The 23,211-nt window shown below is 39.4% G+C and overlaps 1 protein-coding gene across 1 annotated transcript in view; it reads left to right on the top strand.

Annotated features, from left to right (window-relative positions):
• The window catches only part of LOC126475371 (nurim homolog), a 64,537-nt gene that overhangs the window by 13,252 nt on the left and 28,074 nt on the right, over positions 1 to 23,211 (top strand). Inside the window, exons 3-4 of the mRNA XM_050103192.1 lie at positions 2,634 to 2,804; positions 22,187 to 22,320. Of these exons, the coding sequence (XP_049959149.1) occupies positions 2,634 to 2,804; positions 22,187 to 22,320 (305 nt within the window). The remainder of the gene's footprint in view (positions 1 to 2,633; positions 2,805 to 22,186; positions 22,321 to 23,211) is intronic.

A 23,211-nucleotide genomic window follows, 5' to 3' on the forward strand; every position in this document is an offset into this window, starting at 1 on the left:
TCGCCTTCCATAATTCAGTCCTTACAAGCTCATGCCATTTCATGTCACTTTGCAACATCGTCCCTGGATGTTTAATTGAAATCTGCATTACATACATTTTTCTACATTTAGGCCAAGCTATCATTCTTTACAACAACCAGAAATTCAGCCGAAGTCATTTTGTATCCTTTTAAAATCTCTCAACACCACCACCTTCCCATACGCCACAGCATCATCAGCAAACAGTCACAGATTACTGCTCACCCTGTCTGTAAGAGCATTTATGTACATAGAGAATAAGAGTGGTCCTATCACACTTCCCTGAGGCACACCTGATGATATCCTTGTCTCTCATGAACATCCACTGTCAGGGAGGACAATGTACTGGATCTGTTACTTAAGAAGTCTTCAAGCCACTCACTTGTATGGGAACCTGTTCTGTATGTCCATACCTTCGTTAACAGTTGGAAGTTGGGCACCTTGTCAGATGTTGTTCCCATCTAAAATGAGAATATCAGTGTGTCATTTTATTCATTATTATGCAATCTTATTTCTTCAGTTCAGCTTGTGTATTTCCTCATTTTTCCTCCTCCTAGCACTTCCTTTAATTACTCTCTGTAACCCATTACTCAGTTTCTCCATTGCTTCAGAATCAGCTTCCAACTTCTCCAACATACCCTATTCATTACACTTCCTATCACATTAAACCCAAGATGAGAACAACATTCTTCATTACTCTGATGTTTGTATATCACTTCACTTTTTAAGTTATTTAAATTATCCCATACTTTCACTCACAGTAGCTTTAAATTTTCGTTCATCTTGTGTTGTAGTTTATTATTTGAATTTCAAATTTTGTGTTTTAAATCTTTGCAAATCCATGTTAATTCAGTCTGCAACAGATCAAAGTGGTGACGCAGTCTCTCGTATCGCAGTTCTTCTCTTTGTGTGTTGACCCTACTCGTTGTGAGATTTCTTTGCATTCCACTGTAACTTCTTCATACATTCTGTCATTTGCTCAGAAAGCAGCTTAAATATCTACATACTCCAAGTTTCAGAGATACAGATTTTTTTCACTTATCACACATAAACAATTTTAAAGTAGTTCTACACCTGGATAAGAATAACAAAGTGACTGATAGCTTGTTGTTTACAAAACAGCTACGATAGCAACAACCCGTCTGTTCACTATTCTCATAATACTCTGCTGCCGTAGGTGCCAATTGCCACACACTGTTGTAGACACCAGTTGCGGCCAGTAACACGACAGTTTTGATCATTTTCCTCATTTCATTGTGCAGTATATTTGTTTTAGATGGTAAAATGTCCCAAAGCAGTTACAAAAATACACAGAAAAGTAATGACTGTTACCACCCTGCTAATAAAAACTCAGCAGTGCACACACATAGCGTGTGAGTGCATGAGGAACATAAATGTCCAGCTGTTGCTCCCACTATATTGTGTGTGCACACAGATGGGAACTAACATCATCCTCCTCATGCTTGCCTGGCAATCATAAGCAATATAAACTTTCTTCATAAGTATTTCATATTAGCTGTTATTTAAAAGTACACAATTAGCAACCCTCAAAATGAGAATTACTTACTGTGTGAATTTCATGCCTTATTTAGTTGTAGAGCGATGTTTTCCTTGGCCTTTAGGGTATAAAGTTTGTTAAAAATTGCTATTAATGAGAAATTCTTGTCATTAGTGACAAATACAACTACTAAATAGGCTTGTGGATGCTTTAAAAATTTCAAAACATCATCTTACATGAGAATTCAACAGCAGTTATAAATTGATGTGCTGTCTGTTTCACCTGAAATCCAAATAAAAGACTCTCAAAGTTGAGTTCTTCTGCTGCAGATTTAAATCACCAAATCTGAGTGCACTTGGTAATTGTAACAAAGTTGAATTACACATAATGAGTTCAGAAGTCAGCAATGAGCAGTGCTGTTGAAAAGGAAGACAGACTATCATTCAGTGAAAGAGCACTCATCATGCCATAAGGGAAAGCGACTGTCACTATTTTCTTGTTTATTATGATTTTGGACACTTTTTCACTCCTAAAATTCTGTCTTTACAGATAAGTGTTTAATGGCAGAAATCCAAATAAAAGACTCTCAAAGTTGAGTTCTTCTGCTGCAGATTTAAATCACCAAATCTGAATGCACTTGTTAATTGTAACAAAGTTGAATTACACATAATGAGTTCAGAAGTCAGCAATGAGCAGTGCTGTTGAAAAGGAAGACAGACTATCATTCAGTGAAAGAGCACTCGTCATGCCATAAGGGAAAGCGACTGTCACTATTTTCTTGTTTATTATGATTTTGGACACTTTTTCACTCCTAAAATTCTGTCTTTACAGATAAGTGTTTAATGGCAGAAATGAGTTCTTGCTACTGCAAACAGTGGGCTGTCAAAGTTAGAAAAGAATGATCTTGAAGAAAGTTTTGTAATCAGATGTATTGCATAAGCACTTTTACTTACTTGGCTGGCAATGATAACAAATGTTGAATAGTTAATTCAGCAAATAAAGTCCGTGGGATTTTGGGTCTTCATAAACCCACAGTGTGTGTTTTGGTAGTGAGGGAACTGTTATAGTTAACCTGTGTTTAGTTTTATTCAATCGTAAAATATTTTTTGACTTTCAGGTTGTTTTCCAGTATTGGCAGTATGTCCCATGGCTAACGCTTTGGCACATTGATACTACACAGAGCAGTATAAAACTGTGGTGTTTTGCAGTGATTCACTGCTGTGCTTGGATAATGACGTATGCAGGAGTGATTAACATGGATGTGCTGGATCTGTTGGGAGTGAAGCAGGTAAGATACTAACTACATATTGTGGACAGAAAGGAAAAAAATTACAAGGGTAGAGGCAGATAAAAGTTTAAGTATGATAAGTTGAAGGTATTGGTGTAAGAGATGATATAATGTGCAACTATTAAATATTACAATGTCGACATATAAGACCAGCATATTAAAAATAACTGACAGTGACAACCATTAGAATCTGTGTCCTTAGTGCTTAAAGTTGTTTCCTTGACTGTTGTATTTGATGTAGCAGCTTTTTTCATCATATCTTGTTGAGAAATTCATCCATCTTGAAAGTACTCTGTAATTACATGACATAGCTCCTTTAATGTGTGCTGTTTTGTACACAGCATCCCTCCCTCAAGCCGTCACAAGCCAAGGACCTTGCTGCCATGGAATGATTTGCATACATTGATGATACATATAGCTGTTCTGTAGGTGCAACTATGTTGAAGGGCTCTATGTTGAGAGGCCAGACTATAATATGGTTCCTGAAGAAGGGCAGCAGCAGCCTTCTCAGCAGTTGCAGGACAACAGTGTGGATAAGTAACTGGTCTGGCCTTGTAGCATTAGACAATATGGTCTTGCTATGTTGACCATGTGAGTGGCTTAAAGCAAGGGGAAACACAGCCAATGTATTTTATGAGAACAAGCCACTTTATTGTATAATGATAATGGCATTCTCTTGGGTGAAGTATTCCACAGATAAAATAGCCTCCCATTTGGATCTCTTGGTGGAGACTACTCAGGAGGATATTGTCATCAGGAAAAACAAAACACATTCTACAGATTGAGCACCGTAATCAAATAGGTAGGTTAGATAATGACTACCGGTGATACTGCAGGTCCTACAGAGAAGGCAAAGGACTTGGAAGATCAGTTGAACCTCTTGAAAAGAAGTTGTAGGACAAATATCAGCGAAGGTAAAATGAGGTTAATGTAACGTGGTGGAATCAAATTGTGCGATACTGAGGGAATTAAATCAGGAAATGAGACACTAAAAGTATTAGATGAATTTTGCTCCTTGGACAGCAAAATAACAGATTGTGGCCAAAGTAGAGATGGCATAAAATGTTGACTGAAAATATCAAGAAAAGCTTTTATGAAAAAGAGAAATTTGTTGACAACAAATGTAATTCTCTTCTAGAATACACAGAGAGCTTTTTATGCTACATCTGGTCACTCAAAGAGCTGTTTTACCATCCCCCCCCCCCCCCCCCCTCGCCTTCCTCCCCACCCCTTTAACAGTAAGATAGTGTGGAAATGAATAAAACATTTGCTTTTTTTGCAGAATGCCCAGCAGTAAGCTATTATCATCACTATATATTTGTCTAAAATTTCCCTTTCCTTACAGTTATATATTATCCATAGCCAAATTTTCATGGAGCTACATTTCATACGCTTCACATTTTTTTGAGCTGTTACTGTTGCCTTTACACCGTAGGGTGCTTATGTTTGTTTTACAGAGTGCTTTGTTTACCCTTCAGATGCTTAATAGTTCCTCACTTTTGATAAGTGTTGAATAAGATTATTCTGGAAAATTCTCAAAAAAGTGTAATATGGGCACTAGAAGATCACATGTGCCATAAGTTACTGGGCATAGTGTTAAACTTAGAGCCCTATGCTATTGTCCAAGTTTTCTGTCTAGTGTTTTGCATCACCCAGTCTGAATACAGAGTGGCATGACTGCAGCATTGTATGTCTGCTCATTACCCAACATAGTAATCAAGTAAAGTGATGCAGAGCTTAAGACATTGCATTAGCCCTGTATTCAAGCACAGCAGGATGCAAATCACTATTCAGTGACTTTCTGTTGTATCCCAACATCATGTAAGGTCTCCTTTGTCACGTTCTTGCTCATGTCCCATTCTTGCCCTCATCCACCTTGTTAGTGTTCCATTTCTAATGACTCTGAAATCTAATCAAAGATGCAATAAAGTAAGTTAAAACGCAGTTATGAGGCCAAGGTGAAAAGTACTCAGCCTTGTTCAGAAATGACACTGATGTCAGTAAAGCTTTAGTGCAATGAAAAACTAGCCAAAGTTACAAATTTCACTTTTTTTTTTTTTTTATTTATTCGATGACTAGATTCGGGGTGAGACCCATTTTCAAATCATCATAAAAGATAGTCAAAATGATATTTCTCAAATTACAAAAATATACAAGTATTGTGAAGTGCAAATGGAGGGTTACAAAGCATGTGGGCAGCTGTAACTATTTGTTTGTATATATTTTTTGACATGGTTTTTGCATGTTTGTGAATACCGTTTTGACTACCTGTTACAATGATGTGAAAATGGGTCCCGGCCCAAAACTAGTCATTGAGTTAATAAAATAAGTGAAATTTGCAACTTTGCTTGATTTTTTTTTTCATACTGATTAACATAAGTTGCTGACCTGCAATTATTCCAAAATGCTGGAAGTAGTAAAACTATTTTTTTATGTTGTTTGACATTGTCCAATAATATAAGTCAAGTGTCAACTTGATGTGAAGTACTATTTTATTTACATGGCTTCCCAAAAGCAGTCATTTTGTACATATGCATGTATTTTATCCAGATTGATAAACTGAAGCAACCGTTCGTGGCGTGTTTGTCACTGTTAGTAGTAGTTTATCCTGTAGGGAAGTAGAAGTGCATAGTTCCTGTGAATTATTATGGGTGGAGGTTACACTCAACAACCGAGCTAGGTTAATAATTAGCTCCTTTTACCGACCTCCCGACTCAGCAGCATTAGTGGTAGAACAACTGAGAGAAAATCGGGAATACATTTCACATAAATTTTCTCAGCATGATATAGTCTTAGGTGGAGATTTCAATTTACTAGATATAGACTGGGACACTCAGATGTTTAGGACGGGTGGTAGGGACAGAGCATCGAGTAACGTTATACTGAGTGCACTATCCGAAAATTACCTCGAGCAATTAAACAGAGAACCGACTTGTGGAGATAACATCTTGGACCTACTGATAACAAACAGACCCGAACTTTTCGACTCTGTAAGTGCAGAACAGGGAATCAGTGATCCTAAGGCCGTTGCAGCATCCCTGAATATGGAAGTAAATAGGAATATAAAAAAGGGAGGAAGGTTTATCTGTTTAGCAAGAGTAATAGAAGGCAGATTTCAGACTACCTAACAGATCAAAACGAACATTTCTGTTCCGACACTGACAATGTTGAGTGTATATGGAAAAAGCTCAAGGCAATCGTAAAATGCGTTTTAGACAGGTACATGCCGAGTAAAACTGTGAGGGACGGGAAAAACCCACCGTGGTTCAACAACAAAGTTAGGAAACTACTGCAAAAGCAAAGAGAGCTTCACTGCAAGTTTAAATGCAGCTAAAACCTCTCAGACAAACAGAAGCTGAACGATGTCAAAGTTAGTGTATGGAGGGCTATGCGCGAAACGTTCAGTGAATTTGAAAGTAAAATTCTATGTACCGACTTGACAGAAAATCCTAGGAAGTTCTGGTCTTACGTTAAATCAGTAAGTGGTTCGAAACAGCATATCCAGACACTCCGGGATGGTGAAGGCATTGAAACAGAGGATGACACGTGTAAAGCTGAAATATTAAACACCTTTTTCCAAAGCTGTTTCACAGAGGAAGACTGCACTGCAGTTCCTTCTCTAAATCCTCGCACAAACGAAAAAATGGCTGACATCGAAATAAGTGTCCAAGGAATAGCAAAGCAACTGGAATCACTCAACAGAGGAAAGTCCACTGGACCTGACAGGATACCAATTCGATTCTACACATAGTACGCGAAAGAACTTGCCTCCTTCTAACAGCCAAATGATTGGAAAAGAGCACAGGTAGTCCCAGTCTTCAAGAAGGGTCGTCGAGCAGATGCACAAAACTATAGATCTATATCTCTGACGTCGATCTGTTGTAGAATTTTAGAACATGTTTTTTGCTCACGTATCATGTCGTTTCTGGAAACCCAGAATCTGATCTGTAGGAATCAGCATGGATTCCGGAAACAGTGATCGTGTGAGACCCAACTTGCTTTATTTGTTCATGAGAACCAGAAAATATTAGATACAGGCTCCTAGGTAGATGCTATTTTCCTTGACTTCCGGAAGGCATTCGATACAGTTCCACACTGTCGCCTGATAAACAAAGTAAGAGCCTACGGAATATCAGACCAGCTGTGTGGCTGGATTGAAGAGTTTTTAGCAAACAGAACACAGCATGTTGTTCTCAATGGAGAGACGTCTACAGACGTTAAAGTAACCTCTGGCGCGCCACAGGGGAGTGTTATGGGACCATTGCTTTTCACAATATATATAAATGACCTAGTAGATAGTGTCGGAAGTTCCATGCAGCTTTTCGCAGATGATGCTGTAGTATACAGAGAAGTTGCTGCATTAGAAAATTGTCACGCAATGCAGGAATATCTGCAGCGGATAGGCACTTGGTGCAGGGAGTGGCAACTGACCCTTAACATAGACAAATGTAACGTATTGCGAATACATAGAAAGATGGATCCTTTATTGTATGATTATATGATAGCAGAACAAACACTGGTAGCAGTTACTTCTGTAAAATATCTGGGAGTATGCGTGCGGAACGATTTGAAGTTGAATGATCATATAAAATTAATTGTTGGTAAGGCGGGTACCAGGTTGAGATTCATTGGGAGAGTCCTTAGAAAATCTAGTCCATCAACAAAGGAGTTGGCTTACAAAATACTCGTTTGACCTATACTTGAGTATTGTTTATCAGTGTGGGATCCGTACCAGGTCGGGTTGACGAAGGAGATAGAGAAGATCCAAAGAAGAGCGGCGCGTTTCGTCACAGGGTTATTTGGTAAGCATGATAGCGTTATGGAGATGTTTAGCAAACTCCAGTGGCAAACTCTGCAGGAGAGGCACTCTGCATCGCGGTGTAGCTTGCTTTCCAGGTTTCGAGAGGGTGCATTTCTGAATGAGGTATCAGGTATATTGCTTCCCCCTACTTATACCTCCCGAGTAGATCACGAATGTAAAATTAGAGAGATTCGAGTGCGCACGGAGGCTTTCTGGCAGTCGTTCTTCCCGCGAACCATGCACTACTGGAACCAGAAAGGGAGGTAATGACAGTGGCCCGTAAAGTGCCCTCCGCCACACACCGTTGGGTGGCTTGCGGAGTATAAATGTAGATGTAGATGTAGAATTTGGCAAAAAATAACATCGAAATTGGCATAAAAAGTAGCACCAAAATTAGAAAAAAGATTGGAAAAAAATAAGAACAAATTTGAAAAAAATAACATGGAAAAGGAAAAAGTAACATAGAAATTGGCAAAACAAAATAATAATGAAATCGGCAAAAAATAATTTGTCAACAAAATAGCACTGATTTCGACAAAGAATTTCCTGGTGTCTTGGCAACTGATTCCGGCGATTGCATGTGTGCTGACACATGTGTACGCATGCTGCGCCGCTGTGTGTATTGTTCGGCAGAATAAAAGTCAATATCAAACTTGTCTGCATATCTCTGTATGCCCTGGCATGATTCACTGTCCCCTCCTCTCTCTCTCTCTCTCTCTCTCTCTCTCTCTCTCTCTCTCTCTCCCCCCCTCCTCCCTCCTCCCTCCCCCCCCTCCTCCCCTCTCCCTCTCCCTCTCCCTCTCCCTCTCCCTCTCCCTCTCCCTCTCCCTCTCCCTCTCCCTCTCCCTCTCCCTCTCCCTCTCCCTCCTCCTCATCCTGGTGTGATATGCCCCCTGAGGCTGGGGTGTTGTAACAGTCTACGTCTTCATCTACAAAAATGCTTTGCAAATCACTGTGAGGTGCATGACAGGGTATGTCCCATTGTACCAGTTATTAGGGCTCTTCCCTGTTCCATTCACATACGAAGCATGGGAAGAATGATTGTTTGAATGCTTCTGTGCATGCAGTAATTATTATAGTGTTATCCTCATGATCCATAGTGTGTTGTAGTATATCACTAGAGTAATCATTTAAAGCCAGTTTTTGAAACTTTACTTTTTCAGGATAGTTTACATCTATCTTCAGAAGTCTTCCAGTTCAGTTCCTTCAGGACCTCTGTGACACTCCCATGTGGTCATTCATACTGCCCTTCTCTGTATATATTCAATATCCTCTTTTAGCCCTATCTGGTATGTGTACCACATGCTTGAGCAGTATTCTAGTACTGGTCATGCAAGTAATTTGTAAGAAATCTCTTCTGCAGATTGATTGCACTTCCCTAGTATTCTACCAATAAACTGAAGTCTATCACCTACTTTACCCACAACTGAACCTATGTGCTTATTCCATTTCATATCAGTACAAAGTGTTACACCCAGGTATTTGTATGAGTTGGCCAATTCCAATAGTGACTCATTGATATTATAGGATACCACAGTTTTTCATTTTGTGACGTGCAGAATTTTACATTTCTGAACATTTAGAACAAGTTGCAAGCCTCTGCACTGAATTGAAATCTCATCAAGTTGTGACTGAATATTTATGCACCTTTTCTCAGATAGCACTTCAGTATAGATAACTGCATCATCTGCAAAAAGCTTGATTTTAATATTATATTGTCTGCAAGGTCATTAATATACAACATGAACAGTGAGAGTCCCAACACTCTTACCGGGGGTGCAACCAGCGTTACTTCTACATCTGATGATGACTCTCCATCCAAGATAACATGCTGTGTCCTCCGTACCAAAAAGTCCTCAGTCCAGTCACAAATTTCCCTTGATACCTCATATGATCATACTTTTGACAGTAAGCATTGGTGTGGTACTGAGTCAAATCATTTTCAGAAACCAAGAAACACTGCATCTCTCATTCTGTTCATTTGTGCTCAGAATATGTTCAAAGATTCTATAATAAATCAATGTCAAGGATATTGGACAGTGGCTTCTACTACCCTTCTTGTAAATGGGTGTGACCTGTGCCTTTTTCCAAGAACTGAGCATGGTTATTTGTTCAAGGTACCTACAGTAGCTTATAGTTAGAAAAGGGGCTAACTCAGCTCCAAATTCAGTATGGATTTTGACAGGGATTCCTTCAGGCCCTGGAGTTTTGTTTAATTTTAATGGTTTCAGCTGTTTTTCAGCACCACTGACACTAATGGTTATTTCATTCATCTTTTCAGTGGTATGAGGTTTAAATTGGGGCAATTCTCCTGGGTTTTCCTTTGTAAAGGAACATTTGAAAATGGAGTTAAGCATTTCAGCTTTTGCTTTGCTACCCTCAATTTCAGTTGCTGTCTCATTCGCTAGGGACTGTCCTTTGGATTTTGTGAAATGTCATTTGACAATATTTTGCTATGGTAGTTATTGAAGGCACCATGCATAGATCTCTTGACAGTCAAACACTTCATTCAGCATCTCTCTACCCATAGCCCTACACTTTCTTACACCTGTTATGCAGTAATCTCTGTTTCTTCAGAAGTTTCTTTACTGTCAGTGAGTATATAGCATGGAGGTTCCCTCCCATTATGAACTGTCTACTGGGTACATATCTAAGCATTGTCTAGTCAACTATTCTTTTAAACTTGAGCCAGAGTTCTTCTACATGCCCCTGATCTGTGCTGAAAGTTCCACGTTTCTCATTGAGGTATGACACTCCTGATTTTTTATCTAGTTTACTGAACATATATATCTTTCTGCTTATTGTAGTTGTTCAAATGGTTCAAATGGCTCTGAGCACTATGGGACTAAATATCTGAGGTCAGCAGTCCCCTAGAACTTAGAACTACTTAAACCTAACTAACCTAAGGACATCACACACATCCATGCCTGAGGCAGGATTCAAACCTGTGACCGTAGCGATTCTAGTTGTCCTTTGTACTTTGGTAATCATTGTTGCCACAATCACATCATGCTCGCTGATACAAGTTTCGATGTGGACATCCTCGAAGATGTCAGGTCTGTTTGTTGCCTCGTGAGTGGGGCTCCTAACTATCTGTTCTGGGTGTTTTTCAGAGAAGGCATTTAGTAAAGTTCCAAAAGATGTCTTATCATGCCCACCACTAAAAAAAACTGTAATTTTACCAATTAGTTGTTGGGTGAATAAAGTCTCTGCCAATGATTACATTATGACTCGAACTTATATACAGTGAACTGGGGTTTTCTCTAAAGTTTTTGGTTACATCAGGAGATGAGTCTGGTGGGTGATAGAAGAATCCAGTTATCATTTTATGCCCACCCTTGATAATGAGTCTTGCCCAAACAATCCCACATGCAGCTTCAATTTTTATCTTGGTGGATCTGAGTTTATTGTCTACTGCCACAAATACACAACCTCCATTTCCCATTTGCCTATACTTCTGGTACATACTTACATTTTCCCCAAAATCTCACTGCTACCAGTTTCAAGTTTCAACCAACTTTCTGTACCTAGTATTATGTGAGATTCACTGCTTTTCATGAGTACTTCAAACTCTGGTACTTTGTTGCAAATGCTTTGGCAGTTTACCATTAGGATTTTTCTACTTTCATGTGTGAGATGCATTTCTTTTGATCTCACACAGATACTTCTGGATTTCCTGCAGCTATTGTTATCTGGATTGGGTGGAGAATTGACAAGTCTAAGAAGCCTTGTGCGCACCTCACACACAGTCAGCTACCTGAGTAGGAGCCTCTGATGTGTTGTGCACACCTTGCCTATTTTCTACAGTTCTCGACCCTATGGCGCAGGTCCAGGAAGTCGCAGCATAGCTTACCATAGAACTGTCAATGTCTCTGGTCCAATCCTTCCACTCAACTCAGAACCATAGGGCCATGATCAATTCTGGGGACAGTGCTGCAAATTGTGAGCTTTGTTGAAACTCCGTGTGCAAGGCTAGTCTTCTCAGCTTTCTCTGCCAATCGCTGTAAAGATCCAAGAATGACATCAGAACCCAGACGACAGACATCATATGTTCCAACATGTGCCACAATCTGCAGTTGGTTGCACCCTGTCCCCTCATTAGGTGCCATAATAGCCTCTTCAATATGTTGAATGAAGCCCCCAGGCATACACACTGCATGCACATGGTGTCCTCTCCTGTCCCTTGCAGCCTTCTCTCTAAGAAGTACCATCATTTGCCATATGTTTGAACTACCGACAATTACATAGATTGGTACTCTTTTGTGTTTGCCTCCTCCTGACACCAGGTTTCCCCAAAACAGGTGAAGTGAGTCCCACCAGCTCAGTTTCAGTGAAAGGCAGCACCTCGAACTTGTTCGTTAGGGGAATTGGTACAACACCCTGAGTCCTCCCTGGTCCTCCACCATTCTGTACAGGATTCCTAGATCTACCATTGTCATGCCACTTGCAGTCAAGTGGTTGGGTAATGATAGATCCTGTACTTTCTGCAGAGGAGACTGGATCTTAGGAGAGAATAGTACTTGAGGTACCTCTGGTACAGGTATGATAGGTACACAACACTCGGGATCTCTTCCGACACACCGATTCACAGCAGCCACTAATCGTTTGACAGTAGTCAGGGCAATTTCCAGCTGCTTACAATTGTCAACCAACTCATCCCCTGTTTGAGAAGAGCACAATGGTGCTGCATTTTGGCTGGTGCAATGTGTTACAGGACAGTGAACAAATAACTTCAAATTACACCTCCTGATTATCTTTTAGTCTGTTGAGCTAAAAATTGGCTAATTCCGTATATTAATTGAAGCAGAATACTATTAAGGCAACACAAAAACCTGTGGTAAAAATTAGTAGTATCCTAAAACATTTTGATGTTAAGCATAGTTGTTAGCAAACTCGAAAACAGAGTTAATTTACGATAAATGCGGATAATATGTAGGGCTCCTCCTCTTTAAGGGAAAACTAAATGTAACAGTTAGAAAATCTGCTACAGTAACTAAATCACAAATGCCAATTTGTTGAAAATTGCTCATAGATTACACAAAGGACAATGGTAGCTTCCGAAAATTCTCAAAAATGTGTGTTATTTGCACTGATATACAGTGAAATTCAGGGGTGATGTATAATTTGGCTAAACTGTGAAACACAAACACTGATTTGCTACGAATTAAATTACTTATCCAAAGCACTCATACTGCTAATTTATTAAAATGTAGTTTTGCAAGTGTCCAAAAATTCTGAAACTAACATATTTCTCACATAATTGTACAATGAAATTAGAGAAAGATGGTTTTGAACAAGGATAGGCCTACTGTCCTCAAAAATTTAAAACAGCACAATTTAGTTTAAACCTACAATTGACGATAACAGTACTAGTTTATCGTGGCACTCGCAAATGTTTGAAATATCACAATACAAATGGGTATTGGTACAATCAATGAAAGATTACGCAGAAGAAGTGACGTGAACAATAAAATATGCGAATGTAGAACTTTAAATCGACACATGATCTTGTATAAGCGGTCTCGATTTTGATCAAAATGGGAGTGTGTGTTTTTGTAAACAGGTGATTGAATGTAGGAATAGAGTATGCAAAATGGTGGAAACAAGTGTGATTACTAACACAGAAGCAATTTCTGCTTTAACTCAGTGAGTGCATGAATTAGAGCACGAAAGGCAGAAAAATTTTGAACTTAATCATAAGTTAGAAGCTGGGAAAACAAATCAGGCTCAGTCACAGTTGGAGTCAGGCAAAAGTAAGTCTGGATTGAGAGGGCCTCCTGTTCCATATGACCCGACAGTGGTTGCATTAATTAATACTTTTTTGGGCAAGACAGTGGTGGATGTGACAGTTCGTTATTAAGGATGTTAGGGACACTGTGGAAGCACTTGGGTGGCCAGATGAAATAACCCTGCATGTTGCTACTATGGATTTGGCTGGGGTTGCCAAAGCATATGTTGTATACCATGAGACATTGAGTAAATTGCAAATGTTTCAGGAATGAGCCACTGGACTGTGCCAGTGGTGCCAAAAGCAAAATAGTGTGGTTTTTTTTGGGAGGAACTAAGAACTTTGTCAGTGCACTGCAGCATGCCTTTGGAAGCATTCTCAGATATAATCTGTAAACTGAAGGTAAAGACATGTGTACAGATTCAGAATGCAGAAGCTACTAGGATGTTATTACAAAAGCTAGAAAACAGAGCAGTGGAATGGAAAATCTGGAGGACATAGCATCAGCTCTTAGGACCACAATGTATTTAGAAGAGGTGGATATTGCAACAGAGCAAAGAATGGACCACCAAGTTCTCACTTGTGAAATCAGGTGGTGTAGAGGGGCATACAAGGAAGCAGTGTAGACAGCCAGAGTGCTGTGCGTGTGGCACAGTAGGCCACTTGGCATCTGATTTTAGAATTAGGAAAGGTGGGAAGCACCAGCAGGGGAAGCAGCCATTAAATGCAAACGAGAGTGCTTCAACTGTCAGAAGGTATCCTGATAGACTGTAACACTTCAGAAGTGGGTGCACAGACGGAATGCTGCTTGGTGAGTGGCAGGAAATAGATTTTTGGTAGACACAGGGACACGTGTCCATTATCAGTCTGGACCTTGTGTGAAAAAGGAGACAGGGCCACCATGGTATAGGTTATGTGGGGTTGGCAATAATAGTGTGGAATCATTGGGTACACATGGAGGTATTGCCATGCGTAGACAAAGGTTATTCAGCGATTCCCAGGCTAGACTTTCTTAACAAACATCATGCTGATCTTTGGCAATGCACAGTAGAACTCAGTGGAAGTTTGCTTCAATTGAGGGAAGCAATTGCAACTGAGGTGATGGTGCAAGGTTCACCTATCATGGTAGTGAAATCAACTGAACTGCATATCTCTCCAGCAAAGAATGCCTAACAGGATAAAATACCAGCAGGTATGGGGAAAATAGTGTTAGTTTCAGTGGATACCAGTTTACCAAGGGAAACGTTATATGTGGTTGAACTCCTCTTAAGCCATGAAGTACTAGATAGTGTACATTGTTTTGTCCACAGGAGTTTGGCACGTGTAAGTAACAGTAATGGGGAATGGATGATTCCAGTCAGAGTGAATAACTTTGGCAGAGGGGAGGTGACTATCAAAGGGTGCAGTAATAGTCACTCTGGAAGTCTTGGAAGACAAGGACTTTTATAGGTCAAGTCTAGAGGAAAGCCACAAGTAAACCATTGATATGGAAGTGTTACAAGGGAAAGTGGATCACTTGAAAGTCAGTGATTAAAGGGTTATGGGAAACTTTTTGTTGAGGTCTAGTGATTTATTTTGTTCAGATGAGGCTTTACCAACAACCATGGTAGCACATCATTTTGTACTGACAGGGAGTAGCACACTAGTTTATAGGAAGCCATACCATATAGCAAGGCAACTGCAACCATTAGTAGAAGTGTTTATTGAGCAGTAACTACAGTATGGGATCATGCATATCCCCTGGAGCACAAATATAGTGGTTGTGATGAAGAAGTCTGTGAATGGAGCAAGGAAATAAAGATTGTGCTGTGACTACAGGTATCTAAACGGATAAACCATTTCAGACGCTTTTCCGATTCCAGACGTCAATTTAACTCTGGATAATCTGGGTCAGTGTCAGTTCTTTAAACCTATGGATCTCAGGAAAAGGTAGCATCAGTTGGAAGTGGTGCCTGAGGATAGGCCAAAAACAGCATTTATGATACCAAGTGGCCACATTCATTACAAGCGCATGCCATTTGGACTAAAGAATACACCGTCAATTTTTCAGAGGTTGTTAGATGAGGTATTGAGGGGATTAAAACTTAAAACTTGTATGGTGTACCTGGATGACTTTTCAAAGGATTTACAAGAGCATGTGATATGTTTGGAGTATGTCTTTAATAGATTACACTTGACACATTTCTTGTTAAGTATGGGCAAGTGCCATTTTGCACAAACTCAGGTAAACCCTCTGGGGCTCATGATTAGTGACTGTGGCATACAGACCAATCGTCATTTTACAGACACAGTTCAAAATTTTCTAACACCATGAACAACTAAACAGGTACAGTCAGTCTTTAATAGACTACACTTGGCACATTTCTTGTTAAGTATGGATAAGTGCCATTTTGCGCAAACTCAGGTAAACTGTCTGGGGCTCACGATTAGTGACTGTGGCATACAGACCAATCCTCATCTTATAACGGACACAGTTCAAAATGAGCAACTAAACAGGTACAGTCAGTCATCAGCCTTTGTAACTGTTATAGCCGGTTCATGAAGGGCTTTGCAAAAATTGCCAAACCCTTGGACAAGCTACTGAAAAAGAAGACGAAATTCCATTGGTTGCAGAATGTCAAGAGGCATTTGAAAAACTAAAAGAAAGATTAGTATCAGATCCAGTATTGGTTTCTCTGGATATCAAGAAAGAGTTTATCCTTTCATGTGACACTTCAATGAAGCATACAGTTGTATTTTGGGACAGAGAATAGATTGTCAAGAACATCTGGTAGCATACACTTTAAGGCAGCTAAACAAGGCAGGGTGTAACTACTCAACGACTGAGAAAGAGATGTTGACAGTCATATGTGGTGTTACATATTTCTGATATTACATGTATGGTAGGAAGTTGAAGGTTGTGACAAACCATTCCACATTGAAGTGGTTACTTGTTGTAAAAGATCTGCCAGGGAAATTAACTTGGTAGGCACTTAAGCTTAGTGAATTTACGTACGAGGTAATCCATAAGCGAGGTAATCCATAAGCGAGGAAGACCACGTGCAAAAACAGGTGCATTCAGTTGAGGTAGTTAGGGAGGAGCATGGAAAAGTGTCAGGGGGCACAGGGAAAGGACAAAGAGTGCCATGCCAAGCATTTGTTTTGCAAAATGATGAGGTGTGGGTCATACATTGGTGGTTCTAGCACTTTTCGGAAGGAAGTTTTGCTGCAAGCTCACGACCATATGTTGTCAGGTCATGAAGGGTGACATATGATGGGTAGATGTGTAGCAGAGCAGCTTTGGTCAGGAAGCAGGAAGCTTGATATGAAGTAGTATGTTAAGGATTGAGTGCCATTTGTGCAAAGAGCCAACACTGAGCATCAGAAAGTGCAGTGCAAAGACCAACAGAGGCACACAATTTACTTTTTGTGTTAGGGCTGGATGTCCTCGAGCTATTTAATAAAACAGCTGCAGAAATAGGTATGTTCTCATGACCAGCGATCATTTTTTCTAGATTTTTGATAATGGTAATGATGTCAGACAAATGGTATAGTACAGCAGTGAAGGTGTCAGTAAATGACTGGATATTGAATTTGAGGTACCAAACACCATAGTTATGGATCAGGGTATGAACTTTACCATGGATTTAATGAAACAAGTATGCTGCATGTGCTTATGCGTAAGTTATGGACAAGTCTGTTTCATCAGCAGGCGAATGAGAGAACCGAACACGAGCAAACAACAACTGCAAACATGTTTTATTAAGTTAATTCCAGGCATGATCATTGGGACACCTATCTTCCCCGTGCCCTATGCACTTGTAATTTGAAGGTCCATACCGCAGTGGGCTTTTTGCCATTTGAGGTGGTGTATGCCAGGAAGATGTTGTCTCCCTTTGATTTTTTGACTCCTAAATTAGGGCTGGATGGCAAGTCAGTAAGGACATTTTCCAGAAGAATGAAGTAAGCTTGGAGGAATGAGTAGAAGACAAACATGAAGGTGCTACAATGGCAGGAACAGCCAAACAGATGCATAGGCAAACTGTCTCAGTACCGCATATGTCAGTGGGTAATGGTCATGAATCACTATATGCCAATGGGGGAAACAAAGAAATTTTTAACTACAGGTAAGTACCAGTGACATCACCAGGTCATGGAAATGGCCTCATCAGTCAATGTGAAGCTATAGTTCCCTATTAAAACAGTTGCTATGCACATCAGTCATGTAAAGCTGTTTAAGGGAATGGTAGAGGGGGTACTTCAGTTGTCAGGAACCAACCAGGAAGAGGAAGTTACCAGGGGTAAAAGAAGGAACCTGGAATTGGTGAGCTACATAAGGTGCAAGATGTGCCTTATAGATTAAGGTCACGCAAGTAAGTTGTATGATTGTAATTTGTTGAGATTTCTTTAGGTTAGTGCATTGGAGAGTGTGTGTAACTTTATTTTCTTTCTCTCTCTCTCTCTCTCTCTCTCTCTCTCTCTCTCTCTCTCTTTGAGTTGTCAGTTTTTATTCACGTTGTTATTATTGGTATTGATTGATTGATTTTTATTATTTATTTATTTATTGTGCATTCTTGGAAGGAAGGAAGATCGTGATCTGTCCAGGTGGAGAGGAATGGACTGATATGTGGACACATGAAACGAATTTGTTTCTGGGGGAAGTAAATGGGACAAGCTGTGGGAAGGAGCTTCTGCCAGTTTGGATGAGAATGCATTGGGTTATACTCAGTTTTAATGCTGGAAACTGTATGGTTTAATTCCTGTGAAGTATGGAGATCAGTAGGTCTGAGAAAATTAGAGCTTCAAGAAAGTGGAATGATTATTAATGGTACGACTTGTGATATAATCGGAATGGACTTTAATTTTCTGGCTATATTCACATGCTCAACTGTTATGACATTGTTGTATTGGCCAGAAGGATGTCTGAGGGTATTGCCCATTCAAAATTTAGCCTATTTAATTAACACACTCAGTCCTTGGACAGATTAATAAAGTCCCAGCAGGGGAGAATTTTAGTGGAACACATGTGGTAGTATATACACCATTTCCGGGAATGAAGTGTTAGGAGTAAGTGTATCAGCTACCAGTCATGGCGTGTTTCTAGCAGACTTCTGCTTACTATATGTCTGGGTAAAATGCAGGCAGGCACAGGCTGTAGATGTGCCAACACACCAATTACCAATAGAATGTTTGACCAGCACTGGCTAGGGAAGCGATTACTTTTGAGGACTTAATTAGTATGTGAGAGTATGATAAGGCTACATGGTAGTTAGTTAGTTAAGGGGGACAATAAAAGTATGAAGAAAAGTCCCTTGTGGAGACATTACTTTGTGAATTGGGGAGATTGTCCTCAGTATATAAATTATTAGAGTTAAGGTTGTTTAGAGGTAGCCCAATATTAAAGAATCGGGACATATTTTCGGAAGGGGGAGGTATGATGCACCAAGAATAAATACAGGCATGGATATGGGGAATTCATGACAATTTTATGCAGCTGTGGCTGGAAGGTAGAAGTTAAGGGACCAATGGACACATCAATTAGCAGGCACTGGCAATGTTGTTATTAGGCAAATGGTTCTGTGAGGCAGGCTTACGACACCACTCGCAGGCAAGAAAGCATAGACCGGTACACAATATAAACAACTGTGGAGACAGATGTGGAGTAATCAGATGCCACATAGGGGACTGACGTGCTGTGAAAAACCCATATGTTGCAGTTACAAAAGTATCTAGCAACCTGCATTTGGGGACCAAAATGGGATAGAAAAGCTGATGCCATAATTGTTAAGGAACACTCCACTTGCCCCCTCAAGAGTGACTACGAGAGGGGGATAGGAAAAGGAGTATAAATAAGGGAGCCCAGAAGGTTCAAGGGAAGCAGTCATATTGCCATTCTGTCCTTGTCTGGAAACAGAGAGAATGACGATTGTTTAAGTGGCAAGTGAACCGTTATGACCAACTGTTGATGGGTTTTGGTGGCCATCTGGCCTACTGAATGAACCACCAAGCTCCACAATGTGGACGCACCACAGCCATGGCTAAGCAGGTCTGAAACTTGATGCTGCATGGGTGCGAGGAGCAGGGGGCAGCCAGCCTCAACCAAATTTGTCTGTGTATCTCTGCTTGCCACAGCATGATTCCCCCCTCACTGTCAAACCATATCTCTGTCATCCTGGCGCATTATGCTCCTTGAACCTGGGGGTCGTAACAGTAAAAATTGTTGGATTGCATCTTATTCACCAGATTTAATATCCTGTAACTTGCACTTTGGATTCAGAAGAAATTTTTATGTGAAAAAGATTTTGAGTACAGTGAAGAGATTTCAGTAACCATAGATAAGTGTTTTGCAGATCTTTCAGAATTTCTCTTCTGGCATGGAATCAACTCATTGGAAAAATGTTAGTGCATGAGAATTATTGCACCTTTACCACAGAATCTTTGAAGTAAACTGATAGCACATGCAGTCTTTTGCCACCAGCATATTACGATGGTAGCATTCAGATGTTTAACTAGTGATGCCTTACTGAAAACCTACAGTGAATCTTTCTGAGATTTAAGGACAGTATGTTATGGAAATTAACACATATATATAAAAACCAGGGGATTGTTGTGATGCAAGAATGCTACCGCAGAACCTGTTAGAATGGCTTGTAATTTTGTACTTATATAATCATATTCATTCCTACACCATGTTCCATACAACCCATCAAGAAGGAGAACCTTCAGGAAAGTGGAATGAGTTAAGGTATACTTCATCAAAAGACAAGGAAATTATAGAGACTTAATCTTTATAGTCTCTTAACAGCAAACTGTCACTGGACTGCTTAGTGCTATTCATTCTTATGACAGCTAAGTATAATCAAGTAAACAGAAAGGAAGCTGCTACATTGAAAAGTTGCTGCCTCTTCAGTTATACTGTATATAACTTACTATTTACTTGACTTCAATGGAATTTTCAAGGAAAATATTTACCTATATCTGTATTGCTACTTGACATGCAGGTAACTGAACATTTCTATCACTGAATGTAGATATTGAGATTATCTGTATAAAGGATGGCTAATGAGGTATGTTTTTAATTTTCTTTAAATTGATTAGGGTTCCCAATTTATTATTTTATTTTAGACAGGAGTTTGTTGAGTATTTTCCTGCCAGAGTACATAACTTTACTCTGAGTACTTTGTAAGGAGGAAAAATCTACATGAAAATTATTTTTGAGACTTGTGTGTGTTTAAATCACAGTCCAGCTAAAATTTATTTTTATTATCAGCAACAAAATCCATCAAGTACTAAATATCTTGGAAAGTGAGCATAAGAATGCCAAGATCCTTCAAAAGGCATCTGCAAGTCGTATGATTATCTACCATACTTTGCTCAGTATTGTTACTATTCACTTCTGCTGAATGTATACACTTTGCTCTATATTGTTACTATTCTCTTCTCCTGAATAAACACTTTATTTGCTTTGGGTGCACTGTCTCAGAATATAAGTGCATTGAACGACAGGGAGTGAAAATGTGGAAACTAAGCCAACACTCTTATTTTTGGGTCAAAAAAATAAAAAATGTTTCTAAGGACATAACTGAGCTTCTTAATTAGTTTGTGTTGATTCAGTTTTAAAATGTCATCAACTAGACCCCGAGAAGTTTTACACAGTGTTTCACTTAGCATCTGACCGTTAATGTCTCCTTCTGATGCAAAAAGATCGTTATTGACTGTTTGTAATTGAATAAGATGAATCTCTGTGTGAGTGAGGCTTAAACTGTTAGCTGTGACCAGTGTAGGGCTATTCAGATATCATCTGAGCCATGTGTGCTACGATCGAGTTTAGGTCCTTCATTAGTCTGCTTGAGTCATCAGCAAAGATAACAGTTTCTGAACTGCCCTTTAGAGTTATTGAATGATCATTTAAGTAGATTAACAAACCCAGTACTGACCCTTATGGCACCCAACATTCCCCCGTTCTGAGGTTAGTTCGATGCCTGTGTGTGTGTGTGTGTGTGTGTGTGTGTGTGTGTGTGTGTGTGTTTGTTTTTCTGCGAGAGACCACGGAGACAGGAATGCAATTTTATACTTGAGATTAAAATTGATTTGTAAACAAATGTGATGTCTTGAATGACAAAACTTATTCTGACTTGAAAGTATAAAGAAAACATTGAATTATTACAAATATAAATAATAGAAAAATGGCATCCATGTTGTGCAAGAGAAATAATGGGTGCCTATTAAGAGCCATGCAAAGACTCACTAATTGTGATGTGTGGCATGATGAAGATTTTATTATGACATACATTCACAGCGTGAGAAGTTTGAGATATCTTTTCTTGACGGAAAATTTAGTTTGGATATCAGTCACCAGAAGAAGAAAAAAAAAAAAAAAAATGTGGGTGATATTTTTTTTAAAGTACTCTGACTCACAACATTTTGTTGGGCATGTCAATTGGAATTTCACATAATTTTTGTAGTTTACTGCATTACCTTGTTGAATACTCTCAGTAGTTGTGTTACATTGTTATAGGTCAGTTTTTGCTCTAAATCCTGGATTCAGCCCCCCCTTCCCTCCTGGCCCCCACCAGTGACACCACACACACACACACACACACACACACACACACACACACAATGCACATAGACCCGTGGAAAAATATCACTTCAGAGACACACACACACACACACACACACACACACACACACACACACACACGCAATGCACATAGACCCGAGGAAAAATATCACTTCAGAGACACCCAATATGACCAACTCGAGTGACTTAATATTGTTACAAAGGCAATGAATTATGATTGGTGTAATGTGCATGATATACTCTAATTGCTATGTGTGTTGTCTTGTAACAAAATCTTCATTTTCTTTCAGGTTTATTTTGACATTAATGGCTGGGGGCAACCAGATATATACAAGTCAGCAGAGCTTAGACGTTTTTACCAACATATGCGACATCCAACATTTCTGGGGTTTTTGACCATTTTCTGGTTGTATCCTATAATGAGGTACAGTATTTGAAATAATTTTCTGCATAGTGATATGCAATCAGCAAATTTGTGCACAGTAGTGTTTAATGTATACAGCAGGCCTGGCCAAGATTTGCACTCCCGGCACTCACACTCCAAGAGTGCAGTTGACTCTGCTCAGTGTTCTGGTTTACCTTGACACTGTGCTATTTGAACAGGTGTCTGAGTCAGGCAGCCATATGCTAAAGGCTGCACAAGAAGGAAACATATGAAGACATGGTTGCAACACAGTGAGTCTGCTTCTAAGAGGCGAATATTGCAGCATATACTTAGAAGCAGTGTTTTATGACTAATGTTTATTTTCAACTTTCTATTTTTCTGCCAAAGCAGTAACTTTTTTACTTAATTAAATAAGTGTTAATATGATGAGCAGAACTACACATCCTATTTATTAACAAAACACTTTACATAAAGACATTTAGCATGAAGTTGTGGTCTTCGTAAATTTATGCATTTTGTTCATAAGATGTAGTTTATCAGAAACTATGGCATGTGATATATCCAAACACATGGAGAATTCTTGTAAATTCCTTGGCTGGAGAAACAGGTCTTTGAGCCAGGTTCTACTGTGTAAGTCTGTCAGCTCAATTGAAAGTAATGATGTACATCAGTAACAAGTGCAAGATCAGTCTGACATTAAATCGAAATTGATCTTCAGTCACACAAAATCTTGGAACTGTTCTGAGAAATGATGAAGTGTTTCAATTAGTGAAATGTAGTCAGTCATGTATGGTCCACAAAAGGCTACTTTGAAATCTGGGAAATGCTCTGTGTCATGAACTTGATAGCATCAAACTTGTCCACAATATCTATTATCAAATGATTCTTCCCTTGCATTGAGAGACATAGAGAATTCAAATAATTGGTGAT

This window comes from Schistocerca serialis, chromosome 1, assembly GCF_023864345.2.
Source record: "Schistocerca serialis cubense isolate TAMUIC-IGC-003099 chromosome 1, iqSchSeri2.2, whole genome shotgun sequence".
Classification (NCBI taxonomy): Eukaryota; Metazoa; Arthropoda; class Insecta; order Orthoptera; family Acrididae; genus Schistocerca; species Schistocerca serialis.